The sequence below is a fragment of the Siphateles boraxobius genome, unplaced genomic scaffold, assembly GCF_051911475.1.
Source record: "Siphateles boraxobius isolate OS27281-9 unplaced genomic scaffold, OSU_SipBor_1 164, whole genome shotgun sequence".
NCBI classification, from domain to species: Eukaryota; Metazoa; Chordata; class Actinopteri; order Cypriniformes; family Leuciscidae; genus Siphateles; species Siphateles boraxobius.
Genome location: NW_027508771.1, coordinates 289,513 through 307,906, shown reverse-complemented (window position 1 = coordinate 307,906; position 18,394 = coordinate 289,513). Strand labels below are relative to the sequence as shown.

The 18,394-nt window shown below is 39.5% G+C and overlaps 1 protein-coding gene across 8 annotated transcripts in view; it reads right to left on the bottom strand.

Moving 5' to 3' along the window:
* Positions 1–7,302: 7,302 nt before the first annotated feature.
* The window catches only part of LOC143740058 (apoptosis-resistant E3 ubiquitin protein ligase 1-like), a 206,834-nt gene continuing 195,742 nt past the window's right edge, over positions 7,303–18,394 (bottom strand). For all 8 annotated transcript variants that reach the window (XM_077232132.1, XM_077232130.1, XM_077232135.1 and 5 more), the window contains 2 exons: positions 8,758–8,933; positions 7,303–8,232 (listed from right to left, as the gene is read on the bottom strand). In XM_077232132.1, the coding sequence (XP_077088247.1) occupies positions 8,130–8,232; positions 8,758–8,933 (279 nt within the window). In that variant the 3' untranslated portion in view covers positions 7,303–8,129. The remainder of the gene's footprint in view (positions 8,233–8,757; positions 8,934–18,394) is intronic.

The window sequence follows — 18,394 nt, the reverse complement described above, 5'->3', positions numbered from 1 at the left end:
AGGAAGCCACACTCCGGGTGGAGTGGGCTGTCACACCAAGGGGGCACGGTCGGCATTGTTGTTGGTAAGCCAAAGCAATGGCGTCCACATCCAGTGGGACAACCTCTGCTTTGAGAGAGCCTTCCCCTTCAGTCTCCCACCATCAAGTCAAGTCAAGTCATCCTCATTTATATAGCGCTTTTAACAATGTAGATTGTTTCAAAGCAGCTTTACAGAGATAAACATATCATTTAAGGTAACAGAGATTGGTTTGGTTGTATAATGGCTCTTGAAAAATGTTTTTTCCAGCTAAAGTTAGTTTTGATTGATTAACTTCCGTCTAAATGATCATTTGTTATTAAATTAGGGGCCGCTAAGACGACACCGTTCTCTCTAAACAGACTTTAAACGTGAACCTGTGATAGACGCTGATGGCGTTCACATGCGCATTAAGAATTGATTCTATAGTTATGTGCATTTGAATATATGTGCGCAGGTTTGTAATTCCTTACAAACCATGCCTAAACAAACTACTTGTCTATAAATTTTGATGCAGAATTTTTATTTTATCTTATCACTTTGGGTAGGTACGCGAACCGAAAAATTCCACAACGCTTTATCTGTAGAGTGGTATAGGGATCCTCCATAGGGAGAGGCTAGTTGGCACTTCAGCACTGCATTGTCATCAGGTCCAGGCGAAAGTCCTTCGTCAGATCTGGAAACGGCCTGGATCCAGCAGGCTGCGGGAAAACCTCGGGATAAACAAAGACACTAAAATTAGCGTAGATGCCATTCTTCTTATGATGTAACGAGTACATCAGGATATGAGGGAAGTGTTCCCAGTTCCGGCTGACCTAATCTAAGCAGCCTAATATTGAATTATAGAAGGCTATAGAGTGTTATGTGAATGCTAGGTCAAAGATATGTGTTTTTAGTCTAGCTTTGAACTGACAGACTGTGTCTGCTTCCCGGACAATGTCAGGAAGATTGTTCCAAAGTTTTGGTGCTAAATAGGAAAAGGATCTACCGCCAGCAGTCGATTTATATATTCTAGGTATTATCAACTGGCCGGAGTTTTGAGATCGCAATAGACGTGAAGGACTATACTGCGTTAAGAGCTCGCTCAAGTACTGGGGAGCTAAACCATTTAGTGCTTTGTAAGTAATCAGCAATATTTTAAAATTTATACGATGTTTAATAGGGAGCCAATGCAGTGTTGACAGAACCGGGCTAATATGGTCATACTTCCTGGTTCTGGTAAGAACTCTAGCGGCTGCGTTTTGAACTAGCTGTAGTTTGTTTATTAAGCGTGCAGGGCAACCACCCAGAAGAGCATTACAATAATCTAGCCTTGGTGTCATGAACGCATGAACTAGTTGTTCCGCATTTGTCAATGAGAGCATATGACGTAATTTAGATATATTTTTATGATGGAAAAATACGGTTTTACAGACACTAGACACGTGACTTTCAAATGAAAGATTGGTATCAAAGAGCACACCCAGGTTCCTAACTGACGACGAAGACTTAACAGAGCAGCCATCAAGTGTTAGACAGTATTCTAGGTTATTACGTGTGGAAGTTTTTTGTCCAATAATTAGAATCTCTGTTTTTTCAGAATTTAGTAGTAGGAAATTACTAGTCATCCAATTTTTTATATCAACTATGCATTCCGATAATTTTGTGAATTGGTGAGTTTCGTTAGGTTTGGAAGAAATATAGAGCTGAGTATCATCAGCATAACAGTGAAAGCTAATTCCATGTTTCCTAATGATATCTCCTAAAGGTAGCATGTACAGAGTGAACAGCAGCGGTCCTAGTACTGAGCCTTGTGGTACGCCATACTGAACTTGTGATCGATAAGACATCTCTTCATTTACTGCTACAAACTGATAGCGGTCAGATAAATATGATTTAAACCATGCTAATGCAATTCCACTAATGCCAACATAGTTTTCTAGTCTATTTAAGAGAATGTTGTGGTCAATGGTGTCAAATGCAGCACTAAGATCAAGTAACACTAATAGAGAGATACAACCACGATCGAATGGTAAGAGCAAATCATTTGTGACTCTAATGAGAGCTGTCTCAGAGCTATGGTGCGGTCTAAATCCTGACTGGAAATCCTCGCAGATACCATTTCTTTTAAGAAAGGAACACAGTTGTGAGGATACTGCCTTTTCTAGTATCTTTGACAGAAAAGGTAGATTTGAGATCGGCCTGTACTTGACTAATTCTGTAGGATCAAGTTGCGTTTTTTTAACAAGCGGTTTAATCATAGCCAGCTTAAAGGTTTTGGTACGTATCCTAGAGAGAAAGATGAATTAATGATGTTAAGAAGAGGATCTATGACTTCTGGAAGCATCTCTTTCAGTAGTTTAGTCGGTATAGGGTCTAACATACATGTTGTCGATTTAGATGAATTAACGAGTTTGCAAAATTCTTCCTCTCCTATGGCAACAAATGAATCAAATTTTACCTCGGGGAGACTATAATGCACTCCCTGATGTGATGCTGTAGTAGACGGTTGCATAGTTATAATTTTGTCCCTAATATTATCAATCTTATAAGTGTAGAAGTTCATAAAGTCATTACTGCTGTGTTTATTGGAAACTTCTGGGCTTGAAGCTTTCTTTTTCGTTAGTGTAGCCACTTTTTCAAATAAATACCTTGGATTATGTTTATTTTCTTTTAATAGGGTTGAAAAATAAGCAGATCTAGCAGCTTTTAAAGCCTCTCTGTAAGCAATCGAGCTCTCCTTCCATGAAATCCGAAATACCTCGTTTTGTTTTCTTCCAGTTGCGCTCCATTTTTCTGGCTGCTCTCTTAAGGGCCCGGGTGTGCTCGTTGTACCACGGTGTTGGACTATTTTCTTTAATCTTCTTTAAGCGCAACGGAGCAACTGTATCTAAAGTGCTGGAAAGGAGAGAGTTAAAAGTTTCTGTTGCAATATCAAGTTCTTCTAAGCTATCTGGGATGCTAAGACGATGAAACTGATTAGGAAGATTATTGATAAAGCAATCTTTAGTGGCAGAAGTGATAGGTCTAACATACTTTAACATGGAGTTGGCTTTGCAGCCTTGGCTAAATGTAATTTACATGAGACTAGATAATGATCTGAGATGTCGTAGCTCTGCTGCAGAATTTCAACAGCATCAACATTGATTCCATGTGATAATATTAGATCTAGAGTATGATTACGACAATGAGTAGGTCCTGACACGTGTTGTCTAACTCCAATAGAGTTAAGAATGTCTTTAAATGCCAATCCCATTGCATCTTTTCCATTATCTACATGTATATTAAAATCACCAACAATTAGGACTTTATCTGCAGTCAATACTAATTCTGATAGAAAGTCAGCAAATTCTTTGATAAAACCTTTATGGTGCCCGGGTGGCCTTTAGACAGTTGCCAGCAGAATTCTCAAACTTGATTTATCGTTTACATTATATATTTTTACATTAAGCACCAACACTTCAAAAGAAATATATTTTAAACTAGATTTTTTAGTGGTTTTGAAAATATTACTATAAATTACAGCAACACCTCCCCCTTTGCCTTTCAGGCGAGGTTCATGTTTATAACAGTAATCATGGGGGGTGGACTCATTTAAAGTAATGTAATCGTCTGGTTTTAGCCAGGTTTCTGTCATACACAGCACATCTAGGTTATAATCTGAAATCATATCATTAACTATGAGTGCTTTTGAAGTAAGGGATCGAATATTCAGCAACCCAAGCTTTATCGTTTGCTCATCTGTATTATATCTATTTTTTATTTGTTGAATATCAATTACATTTTTAACCTTAGATCGGTTTGGACGTTTTTTGGATTTCCAAATTCGGGGAACAGACACAGTCTCTATATGATGATATCTAGGTGAAAGAGCCTCTATGTGAAAGCATGGCCGTCATTTCCGGATCAGACTCAGGCACAGCCATATGCAGACCAGAAGGTGGCAGCTGTGACGAGTCGTCATTTCCAGAAGAATCAAGCCCACCTAGTGATGCTGCTACAGACACAGCATCGTCCTCTGTAGCTTCAAATGAAAACACACGAGCCACCCGAGGGTAGACTCGTGGAATCATCAGTTCGCTAGCGGGCACCGTCATTAAAGAGGGGGGGCTGGGGCGTGGACACAGAGTCGGCGCCTTGTACCAGACCAACACCCTCAGGTCACCCTGGCCACCAGCCGAAGATCGGGTGGTGGATGAGGGGACTCTCACTCTTGCGAGTTCACCGAGTCTCGACCTATATATGACGCTCAGCAGAGAGAAAATGAGTCATCCACGAGTGCTGTTCAAGCATGATCAAAGCCCAAACACATTAGTCAGCGCTCGTGCCCATCAGAGTCCGATACCAGTCCGCTGCAACCAGAAATGCACGGGCGAGCCGTCTTTAAAAAGACGTGCCGCGTGCGAGCTCTTTTATGAGAGGAGAAAAAACTCTGCGATGTTGAAGCGCACAGGGAGACACACACACACTGGCAGATCACTGCACAGATCAGCAGGCACTGTGAGCTCGCTGCAGATCGCCGTCACACCAACACCGGAGAGAGAAGCTCGTCTCGTAGAGCGAAGTCAGAGATGGCTGTGGAGTCAAGAAATACTCTCGGCTCCGAAGCGAAAACATATCTGCATGTTGCCGGCGTCCTCCTTTTATACCCATGCGGTGGGGCGGAGATACGATATGCAAATTCCGCAGACCCATGGCATTTCATCGCCATTGGCTCGTTTTGTAATACTCAAAGTCAATAGGTGTTCTAAGCGAAACCCCCATTCGTCGTCATCCAACGTAACTCGGAGTGACTACGAAAGGGAACTTGATTTACACAATATATGTCTCTGACTGGACAAGTTTAAGTTATTCATTCAAGAGCTGTGAGTGCCTTTTGTTGTTTGATTCACATTAATGGCTCAATCGTCAGCAGGTTTATTAGACGCTGCCCCTTTAAGACCGAGTGCAGATATAATAGGTGACTGATGCACCATCATTTTCTCCTAACTATTTACGTCCATTTAAGACATAAACTGTTTAAGTGTATAAACTGTGTTTCAGTGAATCTCATAGCTGGTAATTTTTATATTATTATGTATATTTGATAGTTTAGATGCGCACATGAAGCCCAAAGTTAAGTAACCTGTACTTTTCTTGCAGTCCATTTCGGAGCGCGCGTCGCCTTGTGAACAACTCTTGCACACAACTCTTGCGCAGATGTTTGTGCAATTAAAATAGCTCTTTTAATGATTAAACGCGTCCGCAATTTAGCAACAGTAGAGACTGCATTTTACAACAATCACCGATCGTGCTGATTCTGACGGTACGTTTGGGTTTTAGGAAGAAATGACAGCGCATCGCTGTGAAGGGAAGGAAGTTGCTCTAGACATAATGCAGTTAGTTTGGTTTCATCTCAAATATCTTCTTTTTATAATCTCTGAAAGCCGAATCTAAAATAAAATTAGAATATTATCCCAGATCTAAAGTGTAACCACGTTTGAATGTTTAGTTCTGTCCTCATTGTCAGTCATTGAGCAGGGCTGTCGTGTCGTGTTGTGCGCGCGCGCGTGGCTCCGCGTGAGAGATCTCTCTCTTCTGGACTGCGAATAGCAAAGTTACATCACAGACAAATGGTTTAATATTATTATATATAGAACTGGCTGGCGAGATAAACATGTTCAAGATTACGTCTTTATTTCAATAATAAATAGTAGCCTACGTGTATTTTCTATTTTCTCCAGTACCGACAGCAGAACCGAAAACGTCCAAGCTTTAAAGCGAATGGGGGTAAACACGGGGGTATTTGCATGGGACTTGTGTATCGATACACGCGGCTTAAAAATCGATACTTTCTTGGGAAAAAAAATATCGATTTATATCGCAGAATCGATAAAATTGCTCAGCCTTAATCGACCACAACATTCCTTTAAATAGACTCGAAAATTATGTTGGCATTAATGGAAATGCACTAGCATGGTTTAAATAATACTTATCTGATCGTTATCAGTTTGTAGCAGTAAATGAAGAGATGTCTTATCGATCAAAAGTTCAGTATGGTGTATCACAAGGCTCAGTACTAGGACCTTTGCTGTTCACTCTCTACATGCTACCCTTAGGAGATATCATTAGGAAGCATGGCATTAGTTTTCACTGTTATGCTGATGATACTCAGCTGTATATTTCTTCACGCTCTGACAAACTTACCAATTCACAAAATGCATAGCAGATATAAACTTATTTTTCATCCATAATTATTGTTTTGAGCTAGTGAATGTAAAAACGGGTGTTTTTTTGGCATGATTTCATTATTCTCCAAAATATGCTGAATACTTTGCACTATAATAATGAACTGAATTTCAGATTTCATGAATAAATATGCATAACACAATATTTACTAACAGAGATAACTACTCTACTGATAAAAGACTCATCCAATTTAATATTTTAGTCATAAAGTAACACAGTCTAAATATAGAGCTAACAGACATCAATGCAATGATTCATAATGGTATGTGGCACTTTATTACACTTTTATTTCTGACACAACCTTTTTTCCCTTAGCGCACACAAAACTTTCTTTCTGGCTACTGATATATGCTTTCTTAATGATGGACTAAATTTGGAATTTTAGTTTTTACTGAAGCTGATTCATAACATTATGCCGTAGATTGTGCGTCACCCAACATTTTTTATGACATTTACAATGAATGAATGAATGAATGAATAATTTTAAGATTTTTATTGTGTTGCATATAATGCACAGAAATGTTAATTTTGATTATTGTCTAACTTCATGGAAAAAGAAAATGTGTTTAAAGAGAGAGATAGAGAGAGGATGGGAGAGAGAGAGAGAGAAATAGAGAGAGAGAAAGAGAGAGAGAGAGAGAGAGAGAGAGAGAGAGAGAGAGAGAGAGAGAGAGAGAGAGAGAGAGAGAGAGAAGACAAAGGCAAGAGCACAGTGTAACATCAGGGTAGTTATGTTTTAGCATTAGTTTTTTGTTTTTTTATCCCTGCAAATGTTTGTTGTGGTCACAAAAGGACACTCCAGATTAGCATGTGACCTCATAGAATATTGCTAAAGGCTCTATACAGTAGAAAAAAGGTCACTAATGTTCAACAGTCAGCCTTTGTGCATTATGATTTTTCCCATATAATAAACTTGAATTTTGTAGCGTAGTGGCATTAACTGACCCAAATGATAAAAAGAGCATCAGTTATTTATAAAAGAAGCAAAGCCAGAGTTTGTTGTTTGGGGACTTGTTGGTATGATGCATAGATGTTACTCAAATATTTCAGAATAACAGTAGAAAGGAGAAGTTAAAGTAGTACAAATACGTTTTTTTAATAATATTTTAAATGAACATCTTACCTTAATTTGATCATAACTAGTTTCCTATATATGATCATTAATAATAAATGTTCAAAATAAAAAGTAAGGAGCTCAAGTGAAGAGCAAAGACCACATCTGATAAATGTGCAAGTCAGCTGTCTGAAATCTGAAAAAACATCAAAAATTAAACTGTTTCGGGAAACAGTTGCAACTGAAACACTATCGACATTTCTGAGAAAAGCAATTTTATGATTTATAAAAATGCCCATTAAACAAATTTCACAAAAAAAAGAAAAAAAGAAAGAAAGATGGTAATGTGGTATGCGACAGCGTGTCTAAGGTCCCTTCTTCATAAATATCAACTGAAAAGTTGCAGGGGAAATGCATACACTGTATAAATAAAGCATTCAATGAAACAGAAGTTATGTACATAACCTTCCCTGATCAGTTAAGGCCCAAGTGCAGAGGTTATGCAGTCATTCCCAATATCCCATAGTCTACTACACACTTTATGCCAAATGCAAAACAAGCATCCTGACACTTAGGCCATTTAATTATGTCTGCACTCACATATGGAAAGATAAGCAACTATTAAAAAAAAAAAAAAAAAAAAAAAACCTCAAAATTTGTAGAACAATCTCAAAACTCATCTTGTAGAACAATCTTTTGATACATATGTACATAACTCCTGAATCCTGCCAGAGGCATCTTGTGATCAAAGTCCGTCATTTACAGTACACTGTAAAGTGCACTGGGGTAAGATGTTCATAAAAAGAGGTTTGGAGATTACTCTCTGTTTCTGCCAGAGCTGGACTGATGTTCAAAGCATTCCAAAGCCCTCGCTCCCCTCACTGATGGCCAGCTTCAGCAGCTTGTGGAGCTCCTCGTAGGAATCATACGTTGGGAGGCACAGCTGGTTAAAACTGAACAGGAAAGGAGTTAAACATGCAATCCCATTTTAAACATATATATTTTTTCCCTATAGATACTTCTGACAAAACTATATTCATGTTGCAAGAAATGTATAATTATATTTAACAATATTAAATACGGTTATAAGACTGATAGTTTTGATTCTGCATTGATGAATTTAGCTCCAACCCTGATCAAACTAATTTACCTGTAATTCTATTGTAACCCTAAAGACCTTGATTAATTTGTTCAGGTGTATTTGATTAGGGTTGGAATTAAACTCTCAGGAAACTTGTTCCATCTAGGGGTAGCATTAACTGTAAATTTTCTTTCATTGACTGAATGCTTTTAGCAGTGAGGAAAAATCTGAAGGCCATCCGTTTATTTTGACAGATTACAAACATTAAATATTGAAGAACAGTTGATATGGTGCATATATTTAGCAAAATGTTCCTCTCTAGAGTCTATTAATTTCACATTTAATTTGGTCCCTCTGTTGAAGTGAGGGAATGTTTGGTGTGTGTGTGTGTGCTCACCAGGTGTGTGCGGTGGGCAGCGTGCTGTGTGTGGGAGCTGCTATGATCTGGAAGGAGGGGCAGAGAGTGTTGAAGCCGCCAGGTGGGAGCTGTGAGGAGCCAGTGGTGAACTGTAACAAACGTGCCAGTTCTTCCTGTGTGAAGGATGACACTACTGCCCAGAACCACTTCATCACCTAAACAACAGGAAAATCAGAATAAATTCACACTTTCATCCCCTGCTGTGATCTCTCAGCATATTAATGTGAACTCATACACATTCCCAATATCAGACCATTATATACAAAATATACAACATAGATAGGCATTATCAGATATCATACTTTTATGAATACAGTGCTGTTAAAATGTTTGGCACCAGTCTGATTTTCTGGATTTTAGCATATTTTCAGTCTTCAAGCACAGCCTATAATGCATTTAATTGACCAGTCATAAACAAAAACACAAAACTGTCATGCATTAAATATATACAGTATATAACACCCAATGTTCCTGTGTGAAAAAGTGATTGCCCCCTAAGAGCCAATAAGAAACTACACTACCATTACCTTCAATATCATTTCGGTTACTAATGTAACCTCAGTTCCATGAGATAATGGGAACGAACACTGTGTCAGTTTTTGCTGATGGTATGGGAGAAACTCCGTTTCTCAGAATACTGAAGCCTGATCGTCTGTGCACGACAAATGGCATTTCAACCCACACAAAACTGTCTGGAATGCACTGCGTGCGTGCAGTAGCCAGGCCAGCTAAGCATAGCTCATTCCCGTTATCGCAGGGAACCAAGGTTACGTTAGTAACTGAAACGTTCCCTTTCAATAAGGTTCACTCGCATAGCGTCAGTTTTTGCTGACACTATTGTGAACGCAATCCAATAGCGTCCTGCTATGAGCCTAGAATGAAGACCATCCTTTGAGCACAGCCTGTGGGCACTTGGAACCAGGTCTCTTTTTAAGTTTATAATCAGGGGAAAATATATGGAGGCAAAGCCATAATTCACCAAACATAGCATGCTTGGGCTCTCAAGGCCAAAGCTCTGTGAGACATGGTATCCTAATCCATGTGGAGGGACGCAGGCTTTTGGGCAGTATTAGAGTGGCCGCATGTGAAGCAGGTCTAGAGGAACTGCTCAGGAGGCTTCTGCCATGAGGTCCAGCAGTTTCTGGAACGTTGTGAGGGGAAGAGAGACCCCAACTTTGAATGATCCCACAAGGGCTCTGAATTTTCTGAGGGCGCTCCGGTGAAAGCCAGGCCCAAATCAACTTATCAACTTGAGTAAGTACCCTCGAGTGACAGGTTGCAGCGCTGTGGTGGGGAGCTGTCACTTGTGATAGTGCAAAGAAGAGGAGAAGTGCTCTTCTCTTTATTTTTGAATTTTGATTTGCTATAATAGCGGTGAGGAGCTTGGGTTTGCATACTCTCGGTGGGGAGGACCCAGCATTGACAACAAATACAACGCCCCCAATGCTTGGAACTGAACATGGGGTTGGGAGGTCAACCCTCAACAATGCAAGTAAATCACTCGCATATGCGATAAATTTCACTGGGCGACTAAATAATGTCTATCATTAGCCATTGGCTAATAAATTCTTAGACTTTACTCGCCAGTGTGTGTTAGATGCCAAGTATAAGGTTAGCATAGATATTAGGGGTGTAACAATACATCGATATGGATCGATGCATCGATCAAAAGTCTAACGATACGATGCATCGATGCCACACACAAAATATCGATTATACGGTACCTTTATTTTGACACTCTCCACATCCTCACACGGAACTTTTCTCAGCTGAAATAGACACCTGACAAGATTGACAGAACCCTTTGTCACAAAAGCGGGTATTTTCCACTGTCAAGGCATCGCGACTTCATCTTTTACAGCAGAAACGACAAGCACCCTTGTTTGTGAAATCAACCCGAAAAGTCTGTGTTAGCGAATCAGTGCGCACTGCGCAGTATTCAGGTCGGGTGACAAGCCTGCTAGTCACTTTGAAAAGACGCGCTAGCTGCGAGGAGTTTCGTCAAAGCTGATTAAAAGTGATCGAGGATGGATTTCAACGAACTTGATGAACTTCATGGCGTAAAAGGAAAATAAGATCTGAAACTTTTTCACGGAATCTTGCTAAAACAGCAGATTAGTGGTGAGGGAAATGCTCTCTGTATCGAGTGTACGTTATTCACAACAACAAAGTTTGACAGGCGTCTAACGTTAGATGTCAGCTGAGGAGATTAACGTTACAATGATTAAGTGTTTTATTAAGTATCATAGCAATTACTAGGCTTTGTTTAACTCTGAAACATGAAATGTGGAGTTATCTGCTTTTGCCAGACACACACAAAAAAAAAAAAAAAAAAATATATATATATATATAAAATACTTTCAATGCACTTTTATTTGATCATTTACCTGTATTTTTTTGTTATTATTACTTAATCAAAACAACCTCTTCTGTTATAGTTCATTTGCAAAAACAGATAACTCCGTTCTTGTTCATTTTCATATAGGCTATCATGTTTTTTTTTTTACTTGTAACTTGTAACAAACAACTTGTAAATGTCCCAATTGGGAGAGGGTGTGCCATTTTCAAAGAGTTTAATTAAACTCTCATATATTTTTGGATGCATTTGTGAGTTAATAAACGTAACTGGTTGTGTAAACTTGGCACATAATATCTAAATATCGATAAATCGATTGATAACCCTGAATCGAATCGAATCGTAATCGTATCGCAGAATTTTTTGAGGTATCGGCAATAATCGTATCGCTGGCTGAGAGAATCGATATCGTATCGTATCGTGATGAACTGTCCGATTTACACCCCTAATAGATATATTTTCACTCGTTTAACACACTGTGAGTGCTTAAGAGTTTCGCTCTCCGTCAACAAACTGTACCTGTATTTGACGTACCATAAACTCTAATGTGAAGGCGCACGACTCGCCGTCCCGTTTCTCTCATGCAAAAGAGAGTGCGAGAGTCTTACATACCAAGCAAAATTGACGCGCTACATGTAAACGTTATTCTTGTTTGTATTTTTATAAGTTCATGTAGAATTATTCAGCTTTTAAGAACAAGCAGACGATATGCCGGTTTCTCCGGTAGTGGGCGGATCTAATGCACAAAAGGCAATCATCCCAGTTTTAATTTCAGCAAATCAGTTTGAGCAAATGCTGACAACATGATTAACATTCATGAACCCAGCAGCTTATGCGTGTTGTAGGCTATATTGATATTATTAGTAGCAAAATTATTAATAGGATTGTAATCTTTTAATAATAATTACTATAATCAATTACTATCTTTTTTTTACTATCAATTACTTATCAATTATTATCTTTTATTTTTACAGAAACACTGAATGACCAGCAATATCTAAAGTACCACCAGTCTTAAGTTCAGTTAAAAAGACAAACATGCATTCATGCATGATTATCAGGTTTTAGTTCTTATTACTAAAGCTCTATCATTAAATAATGCTTGATTATCATAATATCATAATAAAATGCTTGATTTACTGATGATATACATCTTCTGAAAATTTCTGAACTAAAGACACGCATCCACACTTTAATTGAGGTTAATTGTAAGAGTGCAAGGGCTTAAGATACTGCTTTGAATGCGACTAGCTTAGTAAACTCTGTAGAGCCCGTGCAGCAGGGCAATTGGGTGACGGTGAGACGCTGTAGTCGTGGCACAAAACACCGCTCTTCCGTTCCGATTACAACATTAAACAGGTTCTTCCCACTCAGTGAAACACCCACTGAGAATCCTGTTGAATGTGCCCTAGTTATTGCCGATTCTATTACACGGAACGTGAAAATAGAGACACCAGGCACACATGTTTGCCGGGAGTCAGAGCGCCTGACATCAAAGCAAATTTAAAAGTGCTGGCTAATGCTAATCGTAAATTCTCTAAGATTATTATTCACGTTGGCACTAATGATGTTCGACTTCGCCAGTTGGAGATCACTAAAATTAACGTTAAAGTGGTGTGTGAACTCGCAAGTACGATGTCAGGCACTGTAATTTCCTCTGGCCCCCTTCCTGTTCGCCGGAGTGTAAGTAAGCAGCAAGCTTTATCTATATAGCACCTTTCACAGACAAGAGAGGTCACAAAGTGCTTCACAGTATATGAAAAATAGAAAATATAAAACAAATAAAAACAACAACATACATAACATAAAAAAAACATATGGTTAGTTAAATGCTTGTCTAAACAGATGTGTCTTAAGGTGTTTTCTAGAAGTTTCCACAGAGTCCAAAGCCACCACACAGAAAGCACGATCACCTCTTGTTTTAAAACGTGTTCTGGGAACAGTTAAAAGGTCTTGGCCTGAAGACCTTAATGAGCGACCAGAAGTGTGTGTGTGCAATAGATCCTGGATGTAAGAGGGAGCTTGACCATGCAAGGCTCTGTAAGTAATGGTTAAAATTTTAAACTGCACTCTAAAACTAATTGGAAGCCAATGAAGAGCCTTAAGCACAGGTGTAATATGTGATCTCCTGTTGATCTTTGACAAAAGTCTTGCAGTTTGTCCATGGAGGATTTGTTTAAACAAGTGTACAGTACATTGCAATAATCCAAACGAGAGGAAATAAAAGCATGAACAAGCATCTCCATCTCTTCTTTAGAAACCACAGATCTAATCTTTGCTATGTTCCTGAGATGGAAATGACAGGAACGAACCACAGTTTTAACATGACTGCTAAAACACACAGATTTATCAAAAATGACACCCAGATTTCACACAACATTACAGTCTGAGGATGATAGAGCCCCAATGGCCTGCCTAATCTTAGGAGTAATGTTGTCTGGAGCAAAAATCAGCACCTCAGTTTTGTCTGAATTTAGTTGCAAAAAATTGTCTGCCATCCATTTATTAAAGGGCACCTATTATGCAAAATTCACTTTTACTTGGTGTTTGAACATAAATGTGTGTTGGCAGTATGTGAGCAAAATCACCTTAGAATGATAAAAATCCACCCAGTGTTTTTTTTACAATCTCAATAAATCATAAGCACTGTCTCAGAACGAGCTGTTCTAAGATTCGGCTCAATGTGACGTAGACTTGAGCAAGCCCCACCGACGTGGTTTGATTGACACTGTGGTTTTGGCATAGACCCCGCCCTCGGTGATCTGTTTACCATCCTCCAGTGTTTCAATGATAGCCGGTGTTCTGACGATTTGTGCTGCCTTGTCGAAAATGTCTCCTAAGAAACATAAGTGTTCTGTTGTGGGATGTAATAATGTTCATAGTAGTTTTCACTTACTTCCGACATCAGAGCCACTGAAAACGCAGAGGATGGATTTTATTTAGGAAGGAAAGGCGCCACTTAAACTTCCAAAATACATTTATGTTTGCCCGAATCATTTTCTGACAGACTGTGTTGTGAACGAGGGTCAATTCAAAGCAGGTCTTGCTTCAAAGTGAATCCTCAAGTGTGGATCGTTGCCTACTGTTCGCGATCCAACGTCACCTCCAGTAGAAGTAAGTGTATTTTATGATTTTTGAGCAAATAGTCATTTCAGTCGATGTCAGCCAATTCAACAGCAAATGCATCTAAAGTTGTTGTCGTCGTAGGATGTCTGTGTAATAATTTAAACCTTGTTTGTATAGTGTGTAACCACACGTTTATAAATATATTTTTTAAAGATATTGTATTAAAAACTGTGCATGTTTTCTGTAAAGACAAGACATCAAAATTGCTGTTTCATCCGTCTTGTAACCTTCCATACAACAAATAGCGTCAGACAGTTTTATGTCACCTATTATTTTTTGCAACAATTACAAATGTAAATAAATTAATACCTGTTCTATCTCCCTGCAGCATATATTTTCTTGTTCTGTAGCCATCTTCTCACATTTGCCACATAAGCACCTGTACGACAAGTAATGTAAACATGACGCAACAGGTCCCTCGCATAAATGTAATTTCGTTTGCACGTAGCAAACGTTATCACAGTATTTGTGTTTGTAGTTTCAAAAAATTGCGCCAACGTTATCACAGTTTGTGTGTGTCTGTGTGTGTGTTGCACATCCATAATTGCAAAGGGGACGCGATTACAACTCTATAAGTACATACATGTATCAAATAACCATTCCGAGACGTCCTGGTCCATTCTCAGTCGTGTTTCTTCTGCTGGAGTCTCTTCATCATCTGGGTCTGATTCCGGTTCAAACATGTACGGCTGAATGCCATACAAAACAGCGCGTCTCTCACTCTCAGCCATTCTGCTTCTACCGCCTGTTTATTGCCATAGGTTTGCAAGTTACGCCCTCATCCAAAGGCTGGGCGGGGATATGCAGCTCATTTACATTTAAGGTGGTAGACACAAAAACAGCTCTTTTTAAAACAGGCCCCAAAAATGACATTTTCACATGGTTATAATAAATTAATTGTCGTGTATTTTGTGCTGAAACTTCACAAATACATTCTGGGGACGCCCGAGACCAATATTACATCTTGTAAAAAGGGGCATAATAGGTGCCCTTTAATGGAGGCTAAGCAATTGTGCAACAAGGACAGTTTGTCTAGCTTATCAGGGCTAAAAGATAAATATAATTGGATATCATCCGCATAACAAAGGTAAGATATTTCTCCAAAACTACCAATAATCTCCCTGAGAGGATGCATACAGACTGAACAGCAGGGGGCTGAGCACAGAACCCTGGGGCACACCACAGGACAGAGAGGCAGAGTCTGACATATATGTACCTATAGACACAGAGAAACTCCTGTCTGAGAGATAGGAGGAAAACCAATCCAGAGCTGATCCAGTAATACCTACAGTTGTATTCAGTCTATCAATCAGAGTTCAGTGATATACAGTATCAAATGCTGCACTGAGATCTAATAGAACCAACACAGAACATTTACCCCAATCAGCAGCCATCAAAATACCATTTGAGACCCTAAGGAGGGCAGTCTCAGTTGAATGTTTTTTACGAAAACCAGATTGAAACTTATCAAAGATATTATGAGAATCCAAAATATTATTCAGCTGGTTTGCAACAACCTTTTCTAGAATTTTAGAAAGAAACGGCAATTTAGAAATAGGCCTATAGTTTCCAAATGAAGCTGCAGCAAGATTGTATTTTTTCAAGATAGGCTGGACAACAGCATGCTTAAAACAGCTAGGGACCTGGCCCAGCTGAAGAGATAAGTTTAAAATTGAAACCAAACACGGGCCAAGATGATGTATGGATTTTAAAAGCAAAGATGTAGGTGAAATATCAACAGGGCTTTGAGAAGGTATCATCGTGCCCACTAATTTAATGATGTCATTCAGGGTAATGGGGCAGAAGGAGTCCAGTATTGAAGGTCTGTGATGTTTAACTATATGTGGTTTTGCTGATGAAACAATGCCTGCCCTGACAGCTCCAACCTTGTCCACAAAATTAAACAAAAAGTGGTTACAGTCAACATTTGAAAACACAGGGACAACACATGCAGCAGGAGAAACAATGTTGTTAATAGTTTCAAAGAGAGTTGGTAATAGTTTCAAAAATTTAGGATTTTTTTTAGAGGCAGATATCAGATTAGTAAAATAAGAGGCTCTAGCATCTTTAATCATTTCGTTGAAGTCCATTAAGAGCTCTTTAAGATATAGGCGGTGTACTTGTAGCTGAGTCGCTTTCCATAAGCGCTCAGTTCTCCGACAGACACGCCTTAAGCTGCGAATGGCGTCATTCATCCACGTGGATGTATTAACAGAGGGAATTTCACTAGTTTTAAGGGGCGCCACTTTGTCCAACAGCAGGGTGCAGTGATCATTAAAAGCCTGTGCACAAGCATCCACGTCATTCGAACTAAGAACCGAGCTTGAGTCAAATGCGGCTGAACATTTCTCAACAGTAAGCTGGTTAATCAAACGTGAGCAGGATGCTCGTTTAGCAGGGAGAGGATCCTCATCACAAACAATATCAAATAAGATGCAACTGTGATCACTAACAAATACATCTTCGATACAGACATTATTAATGTTTACACCATGAGAAAGAACAAGGTCGAGCGTATGTCCCTTGCTGTGCGTATGACCAGAGACATGCTGAATAAAGTTAAAAGATTCAGTAATATTTACAAATTCAGAAGCATTTTTACAAGTATTATCATCCACATGGATATTAAAATCCCCAACAATAATCACTCTGTCCAGCTTATTAATAGATGACAGGAAGTCAGAAAAATCAGTAAGAAGTTAGAAAAATCAGTAAGAAAAGAGGTCGCTGGCCCAGGTGGCCGATAAACTAGAATACAATAAAATGTATTTGAACAACCAAGCTTAGTCATCTGTAGTTCAAAAGAAGAGTATGTGATGGTGTTCACTGACTGACAGATAAAACGTTTTATAAAAACCACCGCAAGACTTCCAACCCCAGGCCTTTAAAATTACAATCCACAGGACAGAGCTTATTTAAGTGATAGTATTCCATATCCCGTTGCCAAGTCTCCGTGAGCAACATGAAGTCCATGCTTTTGGAAGTAAATAAATCGCTGAGCAAAAGAGACTTGTTTCAATTGAACGGGCATTTATCAGACCCATCCTGAGCGGTGCAGGAACAGCTGAAGCAGAAAAAGAAGCTCGCGGCAGTGGTAGGGTTTCTCCAGTACACCGGGACCAGAGCCCTGGGGACGTCAGGGAAGACAAAACGAAGACATGAAGGTCTGGAGTCGCAGTCCAGGACCTTCAAGTCCTACTTGAAGAGTTTTTTCAGTTGAATCTGCCTCCCTGCCCTTTTCCCTCGCTTTCTCCGCCGTCTATTTGTAGGTCGTATTAGGCCCTCTCCATGCCGCATACAGACAGCAGTTGCAGTCGGACGTATGAACGGGGCTACAAACTCGCCTGTACCACTCCAGGTACATCCGTCACCGCACTCCGCCATGCAGGATCGGATCAACAGCATTGTTTGGCGATCGTACAGCCATGCAGTAGACACAACATTTGTTGACAAACTTAGTAGCAATATGACGCAAAAAACAAACAAAACAAGTCGGGACAAACAACCAGCCGCAGAGGCAAAGCCAAACACAGGCGCCATCCCGGAACCGGTCTCTCACACCATGTGAGATGAGATACTTAGTAGACTGTCCTCACTCAATGGCTGGCTGTTTAAGTGGTGTCTTCAAAATAATATAGAATTCATAGACAATCGGAAAAGTTTTTGGGGCAGACCTGAACTGTTGAAAAGAGATGGTATTCATCCCTCTTGGGATGGTGCTGCTCTTCTCTCTAGTAATATGGCACATAGTCTCAGTACTCAAAAATGAACTGGGGCCCAGGTCAGGAAGCAGACAGACTAGCTAAACCGATCGTCTGCTAGCTGTCTCACGTCACTGAGGTCAGATAAATCCCATCACAAAGAGACTCTGTCACCTAGATATCATCATATAGAGACTGTGTCTGTTCCCCGTATTAGGAAATACAAAAACATTCCAACCCAGCTTAGGTTGCTGAATATTCAATCTCTTACTTCAAAAGCACTTATTGTTAATGAAAAGATCACAGACTATAACCTTGATGTGCTGTTGTAACAATGTTCGGGGGAAGAAGGAGGCGGGAACCGGCGAACATTCAAAATACTTTATTAAAATAAAACAAACAAACCAAAAATACCGCCAGCAGCCCCTCGCGG